The 15606-nt window shown below is 38.3% G+C and overlaps 1 protein-coding gene across 4 annotated transcripts in view; it reads left to right on the top strand.

Annotated features, from left to right (window-relative positions):
• SH3KBP1 (SH3 domain containing kinase binding protein 1) overlaps positions 1-15606 on the top strand; it is a 231854-nt gene that overhangs the window by 125175 nt on the left and 91073 nt on the right. For 3 of the 4 annotated variants that reach the window (XM_063342720.1, XM_063342750.1, XM_063342729.1), the window contains 2 exons: positions 4591-4665; positions 15274-15470. In XM_063342720.1, the coding sequence (XP_063198790.1) occupies positions 4591-4665; positions 15274-15470 (272 nt within the window). The remainder of the gene's footprint in view (positions 1-4590; positions 4666-15273; positions 15471-15606) is intronic. The other variant, XM_063342739.1, reaches the window with a different exon arrangement.

The following is a 15606-nucleotide window of genomic DNA, read 5'->3' as shown; positions in this document are numbered from 1 at the left end:
TTAATTTACTAATTCGGTGGTCAATTCTGAATCCTTAGTGAAAAGGGAAAAAAAGTCAATTGTATTTATGTATTCAGGCTAATTCCACAACACCTGCCAAGGTCTTCCTATTTTCAGCGCTGCAGATATTCATTGCTATGTAGTGTTCTTCCGAGATCTCTGAACAAGCAAAAGTGAAAGGACTTCCAAGATCTTTGTAAGCTTATTTCAGCTGAAAAATACCAAAACCTTTGTAGTTCATTCTGTCAGTGAGAGGTAGAAAGTTAAACCGCTTCCTTTTTTTTCCCCCTCTCATTTTTCCATTTAAGGCAAATTTACCATCTTTATTCCATCCTACAGGAATAAGGTCCTAAAAAAAATGACCTTTGCAACGCTGAAAATTTTTTATATTGTTTTTGTAATGGAGTACTTATTCGTGTGTACTGGCACTGGTGACCTACTCTTGTGGTCAGTGCTGCTAAAGGTATTTCCAGGTAACATTCCTACAGACTGGAATTAAAATATTTTAAGGAAGTTAAAAATTTTAGTGTGATGGAAAGGGAAAAAGGGCATTAAGTGAAGTTGCCCATTTCAGTAAGATTGCAAACTCCTTTCTATAACCTGTATGTGTGATCGTGAATTTCCTTCATTATAAACACAGTGAGTCTTGGAAGAACAAACTGTGTAGCTGTAGTTTCAGCTCTGGATTCTGTAGTGTTTGGTACTCTATAAATGGACAAGGTAAGTGATACTGTTCAGGATGGAATACCCCAATTTTATCTGTCAGAATGAATGAATTAATATTCCTTCCCTGGTTAATCGGGTAATATTTACTTTATAATGAGCATCCTAAAAATGTCTTTTAACAAAAACATACATTGGAGTGTGTAAAAGCAGCCACAAAGCACTGGCTTGTTTCATCGACGTCCGTAATGGCACATGCTTAGTTCAAGTTCAGTTTTGTGTGCTGGTTCTGACTGTCAGTGGAATCTAAAAGCTGTGATACTTACATTGAGACGATATCAGTAACACAGATATCGGTTTTGTCTCTAACTAAATTGAAGATAACTATAGCTGAGAGATGGATTTTCTTCTTTCTTTTATGTAATTTAACTCTTTGGAGGTGCTTTGTGGCTAGCTGAAATGATATGCTATTAGGAGTTATTTTCTAAATAGCAAAATACCTATAAAACAGCATAATACTTTAAACCTCCTCAGAGAGCGACAGGGACTCAAGGAATTTTGAGATTCTTATGAGGGTTATAATGCTTTTTTTGTTTCTTTTTCTTAAAGTAAAACTATTGATTTAAGAACTGCATTTCCTAGCAGAGTTATGGGAAATATGCATGAACTCAGTTCTTTCTATGTGGTTTATGTAATTGTTACAAGTGTTGCTCTCTAACACATGGTGCTTTATGAGGCTCTATTCAGGTACACTGACTATCTGGATTTGAAAATCTCCATAATGACACAGCAGAAATCTCAGCAAGTTTATACAAACTGACTACGAGTGATAATCTCATTCCAAGTATCTGTGCTTAGTCTTAAAACAGCAAGATAAAACCCAAACAAGATTTAGCCATCAGGCTAGCATTACTGTTGAAATGCTCTGGGTAACATCTCAAAAGGGTGTACATTTATGCCTCTAGATCAGCTCTTTTCTTTGTGAATGACAAGACATGACAGCAGTTCAGCTCTGCAGTGACTCCCTTTTGTTTTGCTGGAGACGTTGTTTGAATATGTCTGTATCACAGGACTTTTTAAGGCAGAAACCTTGAAAATGAATTCTAGACAAGTCAGTGTGAAGGGGCTGTACCTGCGCGTTGAACCAGAACCTTAGATGGTCACTGAGGTTCTACACAGCTTCTAGAGGGGCCTAGACAGGGTTGGGGTACAGCTCTGTAATTTTCAGCAACAACCTTGAATGCTTCAACCCAGTTTGTACAATGGATAAGATAACACTTGTCAGGTTTACTGGGAGACTTGGGAAGGTAGCATGGGATCTTTGGAGAAGGGGCACTGTGCAAATACAAGAGTATTTTTTAGTTAATAGTTAAATTTAATGCTTTGGTTGAACATAGTTAAACTTGATCTTTTAATCACATTTTACTGACCTTTTGGAAGAGCAAATGCAATTTTTGGTGAACTCAAAGTGGAAGAAATACAGAAAAGAAAAATTATGCAACTTGGCTTGTTAGGAATAAGGTGAATAAAAATGTTTATTTCTCTGTCCTTCTGTTATGACCTGCGCAGGCCCAATGGGGAGAAAGGTTTTGTCTGATTTTATTGGTTTTGTTGTGTCCATGTAAATGTTACGGCAGATCAGAGTAAACGGCCAGAAGGAATTACCGTGGTTTCTTTTCACACTGTGCCATAGCATAACCTCAGAAGTTTCTTCAGAACAAAAAGCCCCTTTTATGAAAATGTCTGGGGTTAGTTTTGGAAGTGCCTAAATATTTCTGAATACTGACCTGTGCTTCCCCTCAGATGGCGGGTGCTCAGCAGATTTGGAAGTGAGACTTACTAGATCAAAAGATTGTGGGTTTGATGATTTGTTTGTTTGTTTATAAAATATTTGTCCCAGCTGTACGGTGACTACAAAATTTTTTGCCTTCAAAGGCACATTTCAGAATGTAATTATGGACAGCATCAGGTACCCTTAGAGTAAACAACAGTTCCTTGTTCTTTAAAGCATTCTCTTGAATTAAATTCTTTGACCGACTGTTACAGCATGAACAGGAAGTATGCATTATAATTTAATTATTAAATGGATCCATATTAGATGGATACCTGAATTATAAGATTATTTTCTGTATTTCTCAGATATTTAGTATTAAGAGTATTTTCAATACCACATCTTGCTATTACACCCTGTTGAGAAGCAAAAAGCTGTCATGGAGTCAAATAAATCATACCTGAGAGAATCACAACTTAATATTAAGGAGGTGATTTCAAAAGCATTTTAGTATGTTCATGGCAATGTCATGACAACATTTAAAAGTGGCCTTTAATACCTTGCTGTCTCTTGTATGTGTCTGTTCAGGAACTGGCCTCATGGTATATATAAAATATTTTTAGAACTTGTTAGTGATGGCCACTGAGAAGTCATGACTGCCGGAGTTAAAACTGATGATAGACTCATCAGCTGATGGTTCAGGCAGGCAACCTCCTGTATTTTGAGTTCTTAAAACTTTAGATGTCCATTATTGTCTCTCTGGCTCTCATCAATGTCATGAAGTTTAACATACCTTTCTCTTAGTGATTTCTTAATTGTTGTTTGACAGATTTAATAACATTCTCTCAATGGTATTTTTAAAAACAAGGTTGAAAGGTGGATTTGTGGCTTTTTTGCTTCCTCATTCTGTACAAATAAGGCAAGGAGAAACTTTTGTTGTTACTTAAACTGCAAGAAGAAAACAATGAAAGGGCTTTTTACAACACATAAATGACTATAGCCTTTTATTTTCTGAAAGTCCAACAGAATGATATGCGGGGGGAAAAAATACACATTTTTATTACCAAAATGGGTGTGATGCTATGTTGAGACAATTCACATGTAGTGGCTATTTTGCTTTAATATTTTACTGAAGGCATTAATTTTTATGTTGCTATACCTAGGTGAGATTGGCAACAAGCTGGCATTGGTATATTCTTGGGCTTGCCTGGGTACCTCAGGTTTCAAAAAATACCAACACAAAACATCTCAGCTGCTTATGCCTTTGCCTTCATTTGAATTTCATATCATAAATGTCAGAGCATAGCATGAGTTATCTTGCTATCAGAGGAAAAAAAACCCAAGAAATTAATGGGTTTGATAATAAAAATGTTATCTTAAAGATCTAAGATGGGAAGTGGGATTTGTTTGTGGGCTTTTTGGTTTTGTTTTGTTGCATTCTTTTTTAATTTTAGTATTTTGCGTTTGTTAATGTGTGCCGACTCAAAACACCTGATTAAGCTATTGGCTGAAAAAACTGATTTATTCAGGTATTAGCGTCCTATCCCTTCAACTAAGCATTGTTTGAGACCAGTTTCCATGCCCAAAACATTTCTAGTAAGTCATCTTGGAAAGATGCAGTATTTCTGATGCTCACAGGATCCTGGTATATTAAAGAAATGTGAGTATTTCAGTGCCCTGTTTGGATGTCAGCTGTGCTTGTTCGAGTGCACTACATCTGCATAAGGAGTGTTGAGCCACTGTGAGTACATCATTGCAGTAATAACTTTTTTCAGGCTTCCCCTGTGCTCCATGAGGAGGTTGAATAAGACAGACAAATAATTTCACTTGCAAGTCTTGCAACTTAATGGACAACAGACAAAAACCTAAGAAAAAATGCATTCTGTTGGACATTGTAAAGAACAGCTTTAGCAAAATCATGAGATTCTTTTATCTGACATACATGCAGTAAGAATATTTTAACTTCATGTACAATCAGATACTGTTAATATTCTCGTTGTTTTGCTAATGAGGCTTTAAAAATGTTAGTGATTGAAAATACAGATTAAAACTTCTTCCTCTCCCTTCTTTTTACCATCATTCGATCTCTTCACCTCCAACCCCCACCCTGCCCCTTCTCTTGTTTTTTCCTCTTTCCTTCTCTTGCCTGCTGTCAGGAAAATCTGCCTTTGAAGGGACAATTCTGTACAGAGTGGCACCGGCAAAGATTGACAGCTACAGACGCTATAACAGTGAGTGTGTTTCAAAATCAACAAGCAATAGCTTTAGTCCTCAGTACTTGTTTGATTTATCTACACTTGTAAAATGTGCCACTGCTACTCACTTATGGCTACTCTACATGCATATATCTGTCTGTAAGCTAAAATCAGTTTGCTGCTGATGAACTGCCTAGCCTTAATGCAATGAGAATGCACTTGTTCCTTCTGTGCATGTGTATGTTATATGTCCATATAATGTATGTGTGCAAGCCCACAATAAATTGTGAGTTATATTGAATGTTTTGGTCTCAGCTATGGTTTGAAATTAAGACCATTTACTCCCATAATTTTTACCACGTGAAACATGAAGACTATTGATAATAACCACAAATCTTTGAATTAAAAGTCCTTCCATTCTAAAAATAAAGTACCTACTGTGATTGCTGAATTCATAAAATACGCTTTGCTTTTCTTAAAGAACATTGTGGGGTTTGGGATTTTTTTTGTGTTTTGGGTTTTTTTTTTTTTCCCTCTAAAATTTAATGCATGCTCTTCATTTGGCATTCTGTCTTTGACAGCTATTACTCACAGCATTTTGGTTGATAGATTTTTTTTCTGCCAAGGAAAGTAAAAGATATAAAGCTACTTTCATTTCATGTTCAGGTTTTTGCCTTCTGCGTTTTGGAAGCAGGGAACATACTGCTTTTCATATGCTTTTACTACCCTGTTAATACAGAATAGAGGATGGTGACATCAGATGCAAGACAGAGGAAGCAAGGAAGACAGAAATCTGTCCTTCCACCTGCTTCCTCATCAAGAAATCTAGCAGAAAGAGATCCTACTGAGTCACATTAAGTGTGACTAAGTACAAAGTGTTCAGTCCTGTCCTCCGGTGAACAAGATGTTGTGCTAACTGGCATCTGCTTTCATCCCAGACAGTTTTCTCTTCAGAAGATCCAAGCTGTGCTGCCCTTCTTCCTCCTTTCTGAGTTGGGGGTGTTTGCTCTCCTACCTCTGAGGACTTCTGTCTTACGCATGTTCACAGCAAAGGATGAAGTAGTTGAAGTGGTAGTCATCTATTCTGATAACTTGCACTTACACCTGCTTTTTTTAAACAAAAATCTTAATGGACGTGTGCAACTCTGAGTATTTCCTCATAGAGAATTATCTTCCTATCTACCAGAATTCATCTCTCTTCTGCAGCTCTACTCAAGCTTCCATTCAAGCTCTTGTTTTGACTGGAGCAGACCATGTGGCTGGTGGTCTTCACATTTCTCTGCTGCTTCTCACCTTATAGTCTTCATAGGTGCTTATGGATCACTCAAATTGTATGCTTCTTGCAGAGTTCTTAGACCATCATGTCCTCAAATCCACTGATATGATGAGCATAATAAGGATTTATGAAGTAAATCTCCAGTATGCTTGATTTCTGACTTCTAGCTTTAAATCAGATGCAAGGTCTGCCTTTGGCACCTTTAATTTCACAACATTAATCTTTCTGGGCAGTTTTGCCCTAACATTACCTTTCAGAGTTTTCCAGAAACCTGCTCTCTGTGCCCAGCCCATGTTCCGTTAAGTGTCAAAGGGTCCTTCCTCTTTTCTCGTGTCGTTTAAGGTGAGCCTAAGTGAAGTCAGGAAGAATTCAGTCACCTTTCTAGTTGTGCTAGAGCATTTAGTTCTCCTTGTTAATAATACTGGCCCACAGTCGTGCCACGCCGCAGAAAATCAGTTTCATCGGACTGATTTCACAGAGTGCAGGATTGGATGGGTATCTACAAGTACGCTTGATAACCAGCTGCAAGAAGACAGCTTGACCCACAGTAAATTGTCTCACATTGCTCTGAGCAAATACCCATCTAAATGTTGTTTTTAAAGCTGACAAAAGATGTCCTGTTTAATACTACCTCCCTTGGCATTTGGTTGGGACTTGCACATTTTTTTCATGCTGAAGAGGTATTTTGCTTTCTCTGTAAAACTGCATCTCAGAAGGCCAGATGTCCAGCTACATTCGTGGCCTGCTTGTTGCCTACTGGATTGGAATCTGGACTGAAATGGGTAGTATGCAAAATCAGGTCATCTGGGAAAGTTTTAAACAAAATGAGGCTTGGCATTGTTGATACTATCAGAGTTGTTATCTCCTAAACTAACGTGCAAAAAGGAGGTTTCATTATTCTTCCTGCTACATCTATTGGCAGCTCGCTTCCTGCATCCTCATGTTCTTCCAGAGCAGGCCTACTGAAGGTGTGGCCAGCTCCCTTCATTTCATATCTGATCTGTGGTCTTTATTTTCAGACAAATACCCATGTGCTTATGTCTCCAGTGAAAATCATTTGGAGGCATTCCACAAAATAGTTTTTGTTTAGGGATGTCTGTTTTAAAGTTGTTTTAAACACACAGCTGCTCTAATTTCAGCTTTCTGATTTCTCCATGAGTTAAGCTCGAGTCCATTCATAGCTTTAGATTAGTTATGCCCACGGGGTGCTTGGATTCACCTGTATCACATTGCATGAAGCGTTGCTCAACTTATGAAGCAAGCTTAGAGCTTTTACTTTACAAACATATGCTTAGTGCTAGAATACTTTTGTTTTGGAAGCCATTTCGCAACTGCTTTGTTTAAGAGAAATTTTCTTACGTAACCAAGACCTATAACAGCTAAATGCTGTTGAATTAGTGTGTAGCTGCTTCTATAGATACCTTTCACCAAGATATGCAAGATTATCTCCTGCATAAGCACTCGGCCTTGCCTTCATGTGCTGACATGGCTTTTTTGGTCATTAGGTATGCCAGGCTCCACTCAGCAATAATTCCAGCTCCTTTGTCATTCTGCTCATTAACCTGCTGTCAGAAGATTTTTGCTACTGCGTATGCTGGGTGAAGAGGGACACACGCAACAAAAAATTACTTACTTGTTTTGTTGATCACAGCCCTCTTTTCTCTCATCCTGCAACTTTCCTGCACCTCCACGAAAAATGCTTCTTGGATTTTTTTTATTTTTACTGGTTTAATTTCTCTTTCTTCCTTCACTTTCTTTTTCTTCGAAGATGCTATAACTGAGGAACAGGGCAGATACAACGCTTGATTTGACAAATATTTGCCTCTCTTTCTTTATATGTGGATCCACAATGCTGTCAGTAATAGATATTAGATATAATGGAAGAAGATGAGACAGGATCGTTGAAACAGAAATATTCGTGAGTAACCTTAATTGTGTTTTCTATTGCTCCATCACTTTTTCTTTTTTTTTTCCTTCCTTCCTCTAATCCTTGAGGAGCTATGCCTGGTCAGAGTTTTCAAATAAATCAATATGGTTGATGTATTTGTGACGTTGTTAACCCCATTTAAGAGTGTCTGAATATGAACGATGTTAAATGAGAAACCTAAATGTGGATTTTATCAGTTCTGAAGAGAAGACAGTTGCAATTCTTTATTTCACCTGAACTTCGTGTAACTTGCTTACAAAGAAGAACATATATTAAATATGCATCTGCTACAATGAAAAATAACATCTGAGAAAAAACAATGCTAGAACTGGGTGAAAGAAATTTTTATGATTAAAAATAAGCATTTTTTTTTTCTGGAGAAGGAATGTACAGATGGCGAGGGATTGGGGGTGGTGGGTGGAAGAATTATGTTGACTGGGGTGAAACACATTAAATCCTTCTGTTGATTCGGATTCCCACTACCAGGTGGTTTTCCATGAGTCTCACAAAAGACCAGTTTTTGGTTAGTGGCAGTTAAAGAATCCTTTTGGTTATGGTTGCTTGTCTGTCCTTTCACGTGTAATAACATGTTCCTTTACTTGTTGAGAACAAGGATGGTGAAAAAATAGTTCCAAAATGAAGGCGACGATGGTACAGTTGTAGAGCTCCTGAATGAATGATTGTTTCTATTCACTCTTACAGTACTCAGGGAAATGGCTGGGGATGAGGTGAAGCCACCAACTTCCGTATTGATGGCTCTGTGTTCATGCTGCAGAAGATGCTTGCGCTGCCCTTAATGCATGCTGCTTCGTGGTGCTGGACACCGCTCCCCTTTTCCCTGCATGATTTCTTGTGCAAACATAAAAATCTTGGGGCTGTTTCTTACGTGGCAAGAACTGTTGTGCTAAGGAAAACAAACATGCTGAAAGGAAATGGCAAAGTGTTTAGATTACACAGTTACATTTCTTCAAGGAATTTAACTGAGAATAACAAATAATGACTGATATTGAGATAGTCTGCCTCAGCCGTTTGTACATATGTAAGCACTAGTGGTAAAGAAGCATAAATTTGTTTTTTGAAAGTGTGAATTTATTAACCTTTAAACTATGAAGGATCAACATGGCTTTGTTCTACAGTAATGTTTAAAATCAAACCTCCTGTTCTGGTTTTGATTTTTTTCTGATTCTATGAAATGTTATTGGGGATGGCTTCCATAAAATACAGCTCAAGATAAAAACCTCTTAGTCAGTGGGTATTTTTTCTCTCTTTGCCAGTATGTGAGGAAAAGGAAGAAGGGCAGTTCCTGTCTCATCTACTGCAATTGCTGTGTATAACTTCACCTTCTTTGTCATTCAGATCAGTCACTCGGGCGTTCCACACTGTCATTCTCTAAATAGAAGGAAAGGACATATTTCCCCTCGCCTTCCTTCCCTTCTGCAAAAGGCAAAAATCTCAATAAGCTCCATTTACACAGTTCTTTGTTCTATTAAACACAGTTGACAGTGTTTCTCTCTGGCTGCCAGACCAAATCAGGAGATCCTTTGCATCCTCTCAGGTGTGTGCCTCTGAACAGCTGACCTTTACATTGCTTAACAGAGCCAGCCTGAGAAGCGCTTAGAGGGCCAGAGCATCATTGGCTTATACATTGCCAAAGTGGTCTGTCTTTTGCCCAGTGCCATAAATTGTCTGCAGAGAGAACAATCCAGAATAAAGAACAAAAAATAAATTGCTAAATAACAGCTCGAAATAGAAAGCTCTGTAAAGCTCACAATGTATTCTCCTTTTTTCCTGCCATTTTAAGTTATTTAGAAACAATTCATTTCCTGCTTTGAATGGAGTTAATTTTATCGCAACTGTTTATTGTTTTTTTAACAGCTTTAGTTTACACAGCCCTTTATCATCCGTAAATATCTTTCTGATTTAGAATCTTGGTTTGATGCCAGCACAGCTCTGGGGCCATGGGTGAATTAAGTTTGATGTTGTGGTCTCTTTTTAATCCCTATTTGAGCTAATCTGTTTTGGTACATTTCAGAATGTTGCTCTCAAAAGACCTGTAACTGGCATAGCAGGAGTGTGGTGTGTTTCAAATGTCTTGAGAAAACTAATCTCTCTTATATACCCATAAAGGAAAAAGTGTGTGTAAAGTGTGAAATTCCTCCAGACAGTGTTGTGAGAATTTAATCTTCATGAATACTAAATTATCTTCCGTTTGTAAGGAGCACGAAGCAACAGAGAATCTTAGAGCTCTGAGTGTTTTTAAATAGCCGTGTGTTGGTAGTCCCTTATCTTGTCCCAGCCAAAAATTAGGAACGGTTGGCTCCTGGGAATTTTAACATCTTGCTGCTAGCGATTCTGCCCTTGTGCAGACAGACTTCAAGGAGCTTACTATAAAAGTGCACCCAACACTCAGATTTGAGCTCTACCTTGTGGTGCAGATGATTCAGCAACAATAAAGCCAAGTAAAAGAATAGTGTCTTTGCTTATAGAGCCAGAAATGGACAGTGACACCCCCAAAGGACTTATCTCCTTCCTGAGAAATGGTAAAGATCTGAAAAATTTTCATACTATGAGGACTGGTGTGATTGTAGGCAACATTGAACACCTTGTTGGTGTTACGTACTTGGTTTGTCAGCTCTCCAAATGCTGACAGATTCTTGAAAAGTTACTGTTAAAAATTTTAAAAAATAATGAAATTGAGAGGCCTGACTACTGTAGCCTTTATCCTGTCCTAGCTGTATTTGAAGCATTTAATAGCTAGACTTAAAAGAAAAGCAAAAGATGTGCTCAGTGCTTTTGAGGACAGCAGTTTGCTGAGCTGCTGGCCTTACCTTAGTGCTTGAGTTCATAGCTCTGCCGCAGCTGTTTGGGAGTGCGTGGGCGTATTGGTCAGCAGCAGCAGATGACTCTGCCAGCTGAAATGCTCTCCAGTTTTTAATGCCCATTTAGCAAGCTGACCTCCCTGCTAACTGTAGCTCTTCTTGCAGAAAATTTCAGGTTTAAAATTCATAATCTGACAGTCTAGGTCACTCAGGTTCCTGCTTGGTTCCCAGCTGTGTCCATGGGCTACTGTCACACCCAGCTCTGTTCTCCTACCAAGCTGTTTGCAGTAGTGGTGAAAAAGGCCATAAAAAGCTGGAAAAAAATAAGAAAAAGGAGGGTGGTTGGAAGAGGGACACTTTTCCATTTTTAAGAGGAGGGATCACCTCAGCCATGAGCTATCCCTTCCTTGTATAGGCAGGGCTAGGGAACCCAGTGCAGCTGCACTTGGCAGGATTGCTCTGAGAAAATTGATGACATATATATGCTGGTATATATATGATGATTGATATATATATATATATATAGAGAGAGAGAGAGAGAGAGATCAGGGAACAACCCAATGAAAGAATAAATGAGAGGAGAGAATTTGTCAGGCAAGAGTGGGCATAATGTTCTAAATCCTTGCTTGCAAGTTCTTTATCTGTACAAATCAGAGGTGTATATCTCATGTACCTTGGGAGGAAGGTAAGAGAGAGTGTCCTTAGCATGTTTTTAAGAGTAAAAGCATGTTAGAATATTTTCTGCAGGACCGTTTTGTACTTAAGCGCTGCATTATTTTTTCTTAATGTTACTGCAGATCTTCATTTTGTCTTAATTTGTTCGCAGTTCCTACTGTATGTGGTCCTCCTCTTCCATTACCTGTGCCTCTTGCTTGCCCTCAGCCCTGAATTGATAAGAGCAAGAGCAGACTAGTTCTTGGAAAAGCTTATTTATCTATTTATTTATTTATTTAAGTCCAGAGGGCTCCTCAGTTTGTATCAATCAAAAAATAATAAATGATGTAATTTTTCCAGTTGGTCAGGAAGAATTCTTTTCACTTTGAAGGAGCTTTGTAAGACTGGCCTCTGTATCCAGCCACTCAGATGCAGTTTAGTTTGGATAGGCATCACTTCAGTCCATTCTGACCTCATTTAAAAAAAAAAAAAAAAAAAAAAAAAAAAAAAAGGAAAAAAAAAGCTGTTATTTCAGGGCTGTATACTGAGGCAAAGCTCTGTGGCAGCATGGAGAATGAAATGACTCTTGGATTATCATCAAGCAGAGATAAGTGATGCTAGGGAAATCTGTTGTAAGCCCGAGGTGAGGTTCCTGTTACAAGGTGTGATGTCTCATCATAGAAGAATGGTCATAAACGGTGAAGATGCCATAATGAAAAACAAGTGATGACCCAGAAATAAAAGCATAATTCTTATTGGAGCCCCTTGAGGTTCTGATCTCTCTTTCATGCAGGCTTCAAAGATCTGAAAGTCCATGTGAGACCTGTTGAGTAATTCCCATAATTACTTCCATATTTTACTTCCACCCACTGGCCAACATCCAGGTCCTCTTCTCCCACAGTTAGTGATGCAGAAAACCTATTTTAATTATTTATTTTAAAGGTAGTTTTTCTGTTCACTTTGGGGAGTGGCTAAGAGTGGTCATGGATTCTATCAATCAAAATCCACTTACTTGTGGAGGGAGGTCTCTGCACTGCTCCTTTCTTCCATCACAGAGTAGTTCAAGGAGATTTTGGCAAGGATGAAAGAAGGAACCTTTGCCAAAGGGTAATTTTCCCATCCCATATTAAGAAGATCTTTTGTTTAGCAAAGAGATGATGATCACTGTGATCTGTTTGATTTTTTTGAGTTGTGGGTGTTTTATACTCAGAAATATTATTTGTAACTCAGTATAGTCAATTGGTGAGCATTCTCTTTGCATTTAGAAGTAGTAAATAAGGTTGGTTCTAGCCTCTGTCTCAGACAGGGCCCTATATTTTGCAAAGCTGGGGAAGGTCCAGCTAGCAGAACTTACAGCTTCTTCTGTTACTGTGCAAATCACAACAAGGTGTGAGACTAAGACAGAGGCAGTGACTTTGCCGTGTTGCTTGAAGAGTTTTTTACCTTTCTGGCTTAATTAATTTACCCTTGCATCTCTGAGTGCCTCTGCATTGAGGAATAGCTCTGCTATGAGTAGCCACTTCCCTCCCACCAACCGCAGCACAGAGCAGGATTGCTGTGAATGCTTGAATTCCCTGCTTTCACGAAGCTTATTGCTTTCATGAGCTCTGGAAGAGAAGGAGTGCATAGAAATTACTTTACTGAAGGTAGGAATACTGCCATTCTAACTACCATAATAAACCACTGAAACTAGATTTGAAGTTTTCCCCCGGTCCCTTCTTGGGAAAATAAAAAGGTCCAAGTAAAGAGATCAAGACACATCATATTTAAGAAAAGAATTTTAATGTTATTTGGAATTCCTTAAAATTACAATCCTGCCCAGTTTATGGAACAAATAACTTGTTCAGTGCTATCTTAATTGAACACTTGAAGAAACAGAAACGTTATTTACATTCAACAGGTAGATCTAGCATCCACTCGGGAAGCCAGAGAGCCTAAGCATTTTGCTTAGTGTTTAGTCTTTTGTTTGGTTCTAATTGGGAACTTTCTCGAATTCTGTGTTGATACTCCTTTCGTGTTTCGGATACAGAAAAATTCAGAGCACCACATGATGACTTCTCTGCTTAACAGTTTTGCTAAAAGTCATGGCCTGACACATAATTCCTGATTTGATTTTCTAGCAGTACTCTGGTGTTGAAAGTAATTTAACAGGTGACCCCCTTGTGTCCTTGATCGTGAGGTTGTAACTGTAGGCCTTAGGACTTCCAGTGTTTTCTGTGGTTCATCAGAGAAACTTCAAGTAGCCCTTGAAGAAGATGCTATGTTTTACTGGGTAGTTATGTTCCTAAACAGTGAATTATTGGGAAGACAAGAAGTCTCCCCACAAAAAAAATTGCTGCTCACCAGCGTGGCAGAAGGTTGTTGGATGGAGTCTACTTGTTAAAACCAAAGCCATCACCTGAATCAGGGAGACAAAAGCGAAGGATTCAATTGTTAATACTAATGTTATTCATAAAGATTTTCACTGACTTAATAAAAATATTTTTTTCTTTAGGTAATTCCTCTATTTGGTTTTCAAGGGTTGTTCTGTTGTAGGCTGGAAATGATATTCAGATGCTGTCAGCTCAGGAGCACGGCTTCATTTTGTTTCTGTTGCTTATACACATCAGAGAATTGTGGAAACTGAAGCATTACGAAGATTTTACAAAACTTCCCACATGCTCCACAATTTGCAGCCCTTTTATAGGGATCCGGTAGACTTTGCCCAATCTTATTGCCATTTCTTTCCTTTTGGCAGAAATACAGATAATTTTTTGGTAACGTTGCTTGCTTGCCAAAGGGAAGAGGGAAAGAGATTTGTATATAATCTCTACCTGATTTTAGGTGTCTAGATTTTAAAGCAGAATCTTTCTTCTGTACTGGCAGATTCTTATGTTGAAAATCCATTGCAATCACTTTGTAGATCTTGATATAAAAATAACTAAGAAGATAAGCCTACTTGAAGTATTTCTTTCCTTGACTTTGAAGACCTACATCCATAGCATCATGCGTGCTTGTGAGGGGAACGTAAGGATTTGAGTTTGTTATTATTAGGTAGAATTAGTGCTGTAGTAGCAGCAATTGCTGTGGTTTTCCTGGAAACATAGTTAAGTCAATCTGTAATGTAGGAAGGAATATTTAAACGATTCAGGGGACAGTTTCAATTGGAGGAAACTTCAGTGGGTCACTTCTGCTGCCAGTGATTATTTGGCCTGATTCTGCACCATTCTGCAAATTGGCTGAAGCATCACCATATTGCATCTGTGGCCTCTCCTATTCAAACAGCAGATATTTTCAGATAAGCGCAGATAAATTTTCCTATTCACTGAGAGAAGTAATGCAAATCAGAATGTCAGTTTTGATTTATTATATTCCTAGAGGATAGTGTGCATGGGTGCTTTTCTTATGAGGCTGTCTATGCTGCAGAGAGATTTAATTTTCAGCAGGGAACATATTATGCAGCTGATTTGATTGCAAATTTGTTTAAACAGCTTTCAGCTTTAAATTTCCCAGTTAGGTAATGTAGCTTTAGATACTAATTGCAAAATTGGCTTGATATGAGTCACACAGATTTAAGGTACATCCTGCCTGGTCTTACTGCTTGTTAGCTTTAAGTGGCTTTACACAATAGCTGCCCTACAACTGAATTTAACTCTTTCATTTACTGAGTTCACATCCAAATAATTTTTGTCTGAGGAAGAAGGATTTGATACTCAAGGAATGGCTATCTTCATTCATGAAGTTTTGATGCTGGAGTATGCATGTTTTGTGGGTTGGTCTAAGTTCTAACTGGTACACCAATGTGATGAAATACAGTGATTTTTAAAACTCAAAAAAGAGCACATGGCAGAGAGCATCTTCTCTACCTGTTTTTGTGGTTTCGTTTTCCTTTAGAGGATGGTGGGAGGGATCATTTTCCAGTCACAATCTGTTTTGAAAATAGTGAGCTTCACGCCTAAGATTTCTTCTTTCATCTCTTCGTTTCACAGGCCTAAAAGATGCTACAGGCTCTGAGAGTGATGGTGGTGACTCTTGCAGCACAAAATCGGAAGGAGCCAATGGAGGCACGACAATCCAACCCAAAAAGGTCAAGGGTGTAGGCTTTGGAGATATCTTCAAAGACAAACCTATAAAGCTACGACCAAGGTCAATAGAAGTTGAAAATGACTTTCTCCCAGTAGATAAGGTACGTGTCATTTCTTATTTCTCTCAGTGTTGGTTTAAAGAACTTTTCATCCTAAAGTTCTAAATTTTGTCACTGCCTAAAACTTGAAGCTTTATGGTCATTATTTCCTAATCTTTCTGTGGATGAGATTCTGCTT

Source organism: Chroicocephalus ridibundus, chromosome 1, assembly GCF_963924245.1.
Source record: "Chroicocephalus ridibundus chromosome 1, bChrRid1.1, whole genome shotgun sequence".
Lineage (NCBI taxonomy): Eukaryota > Metazoa > Chordata > Aves > Charadriiformes > Laridae > Chroicocephalus > Chroicocephalus ridibundus.
This window is presented reverse-complemented; position numbering and strand designations above follow the sequence as displayed.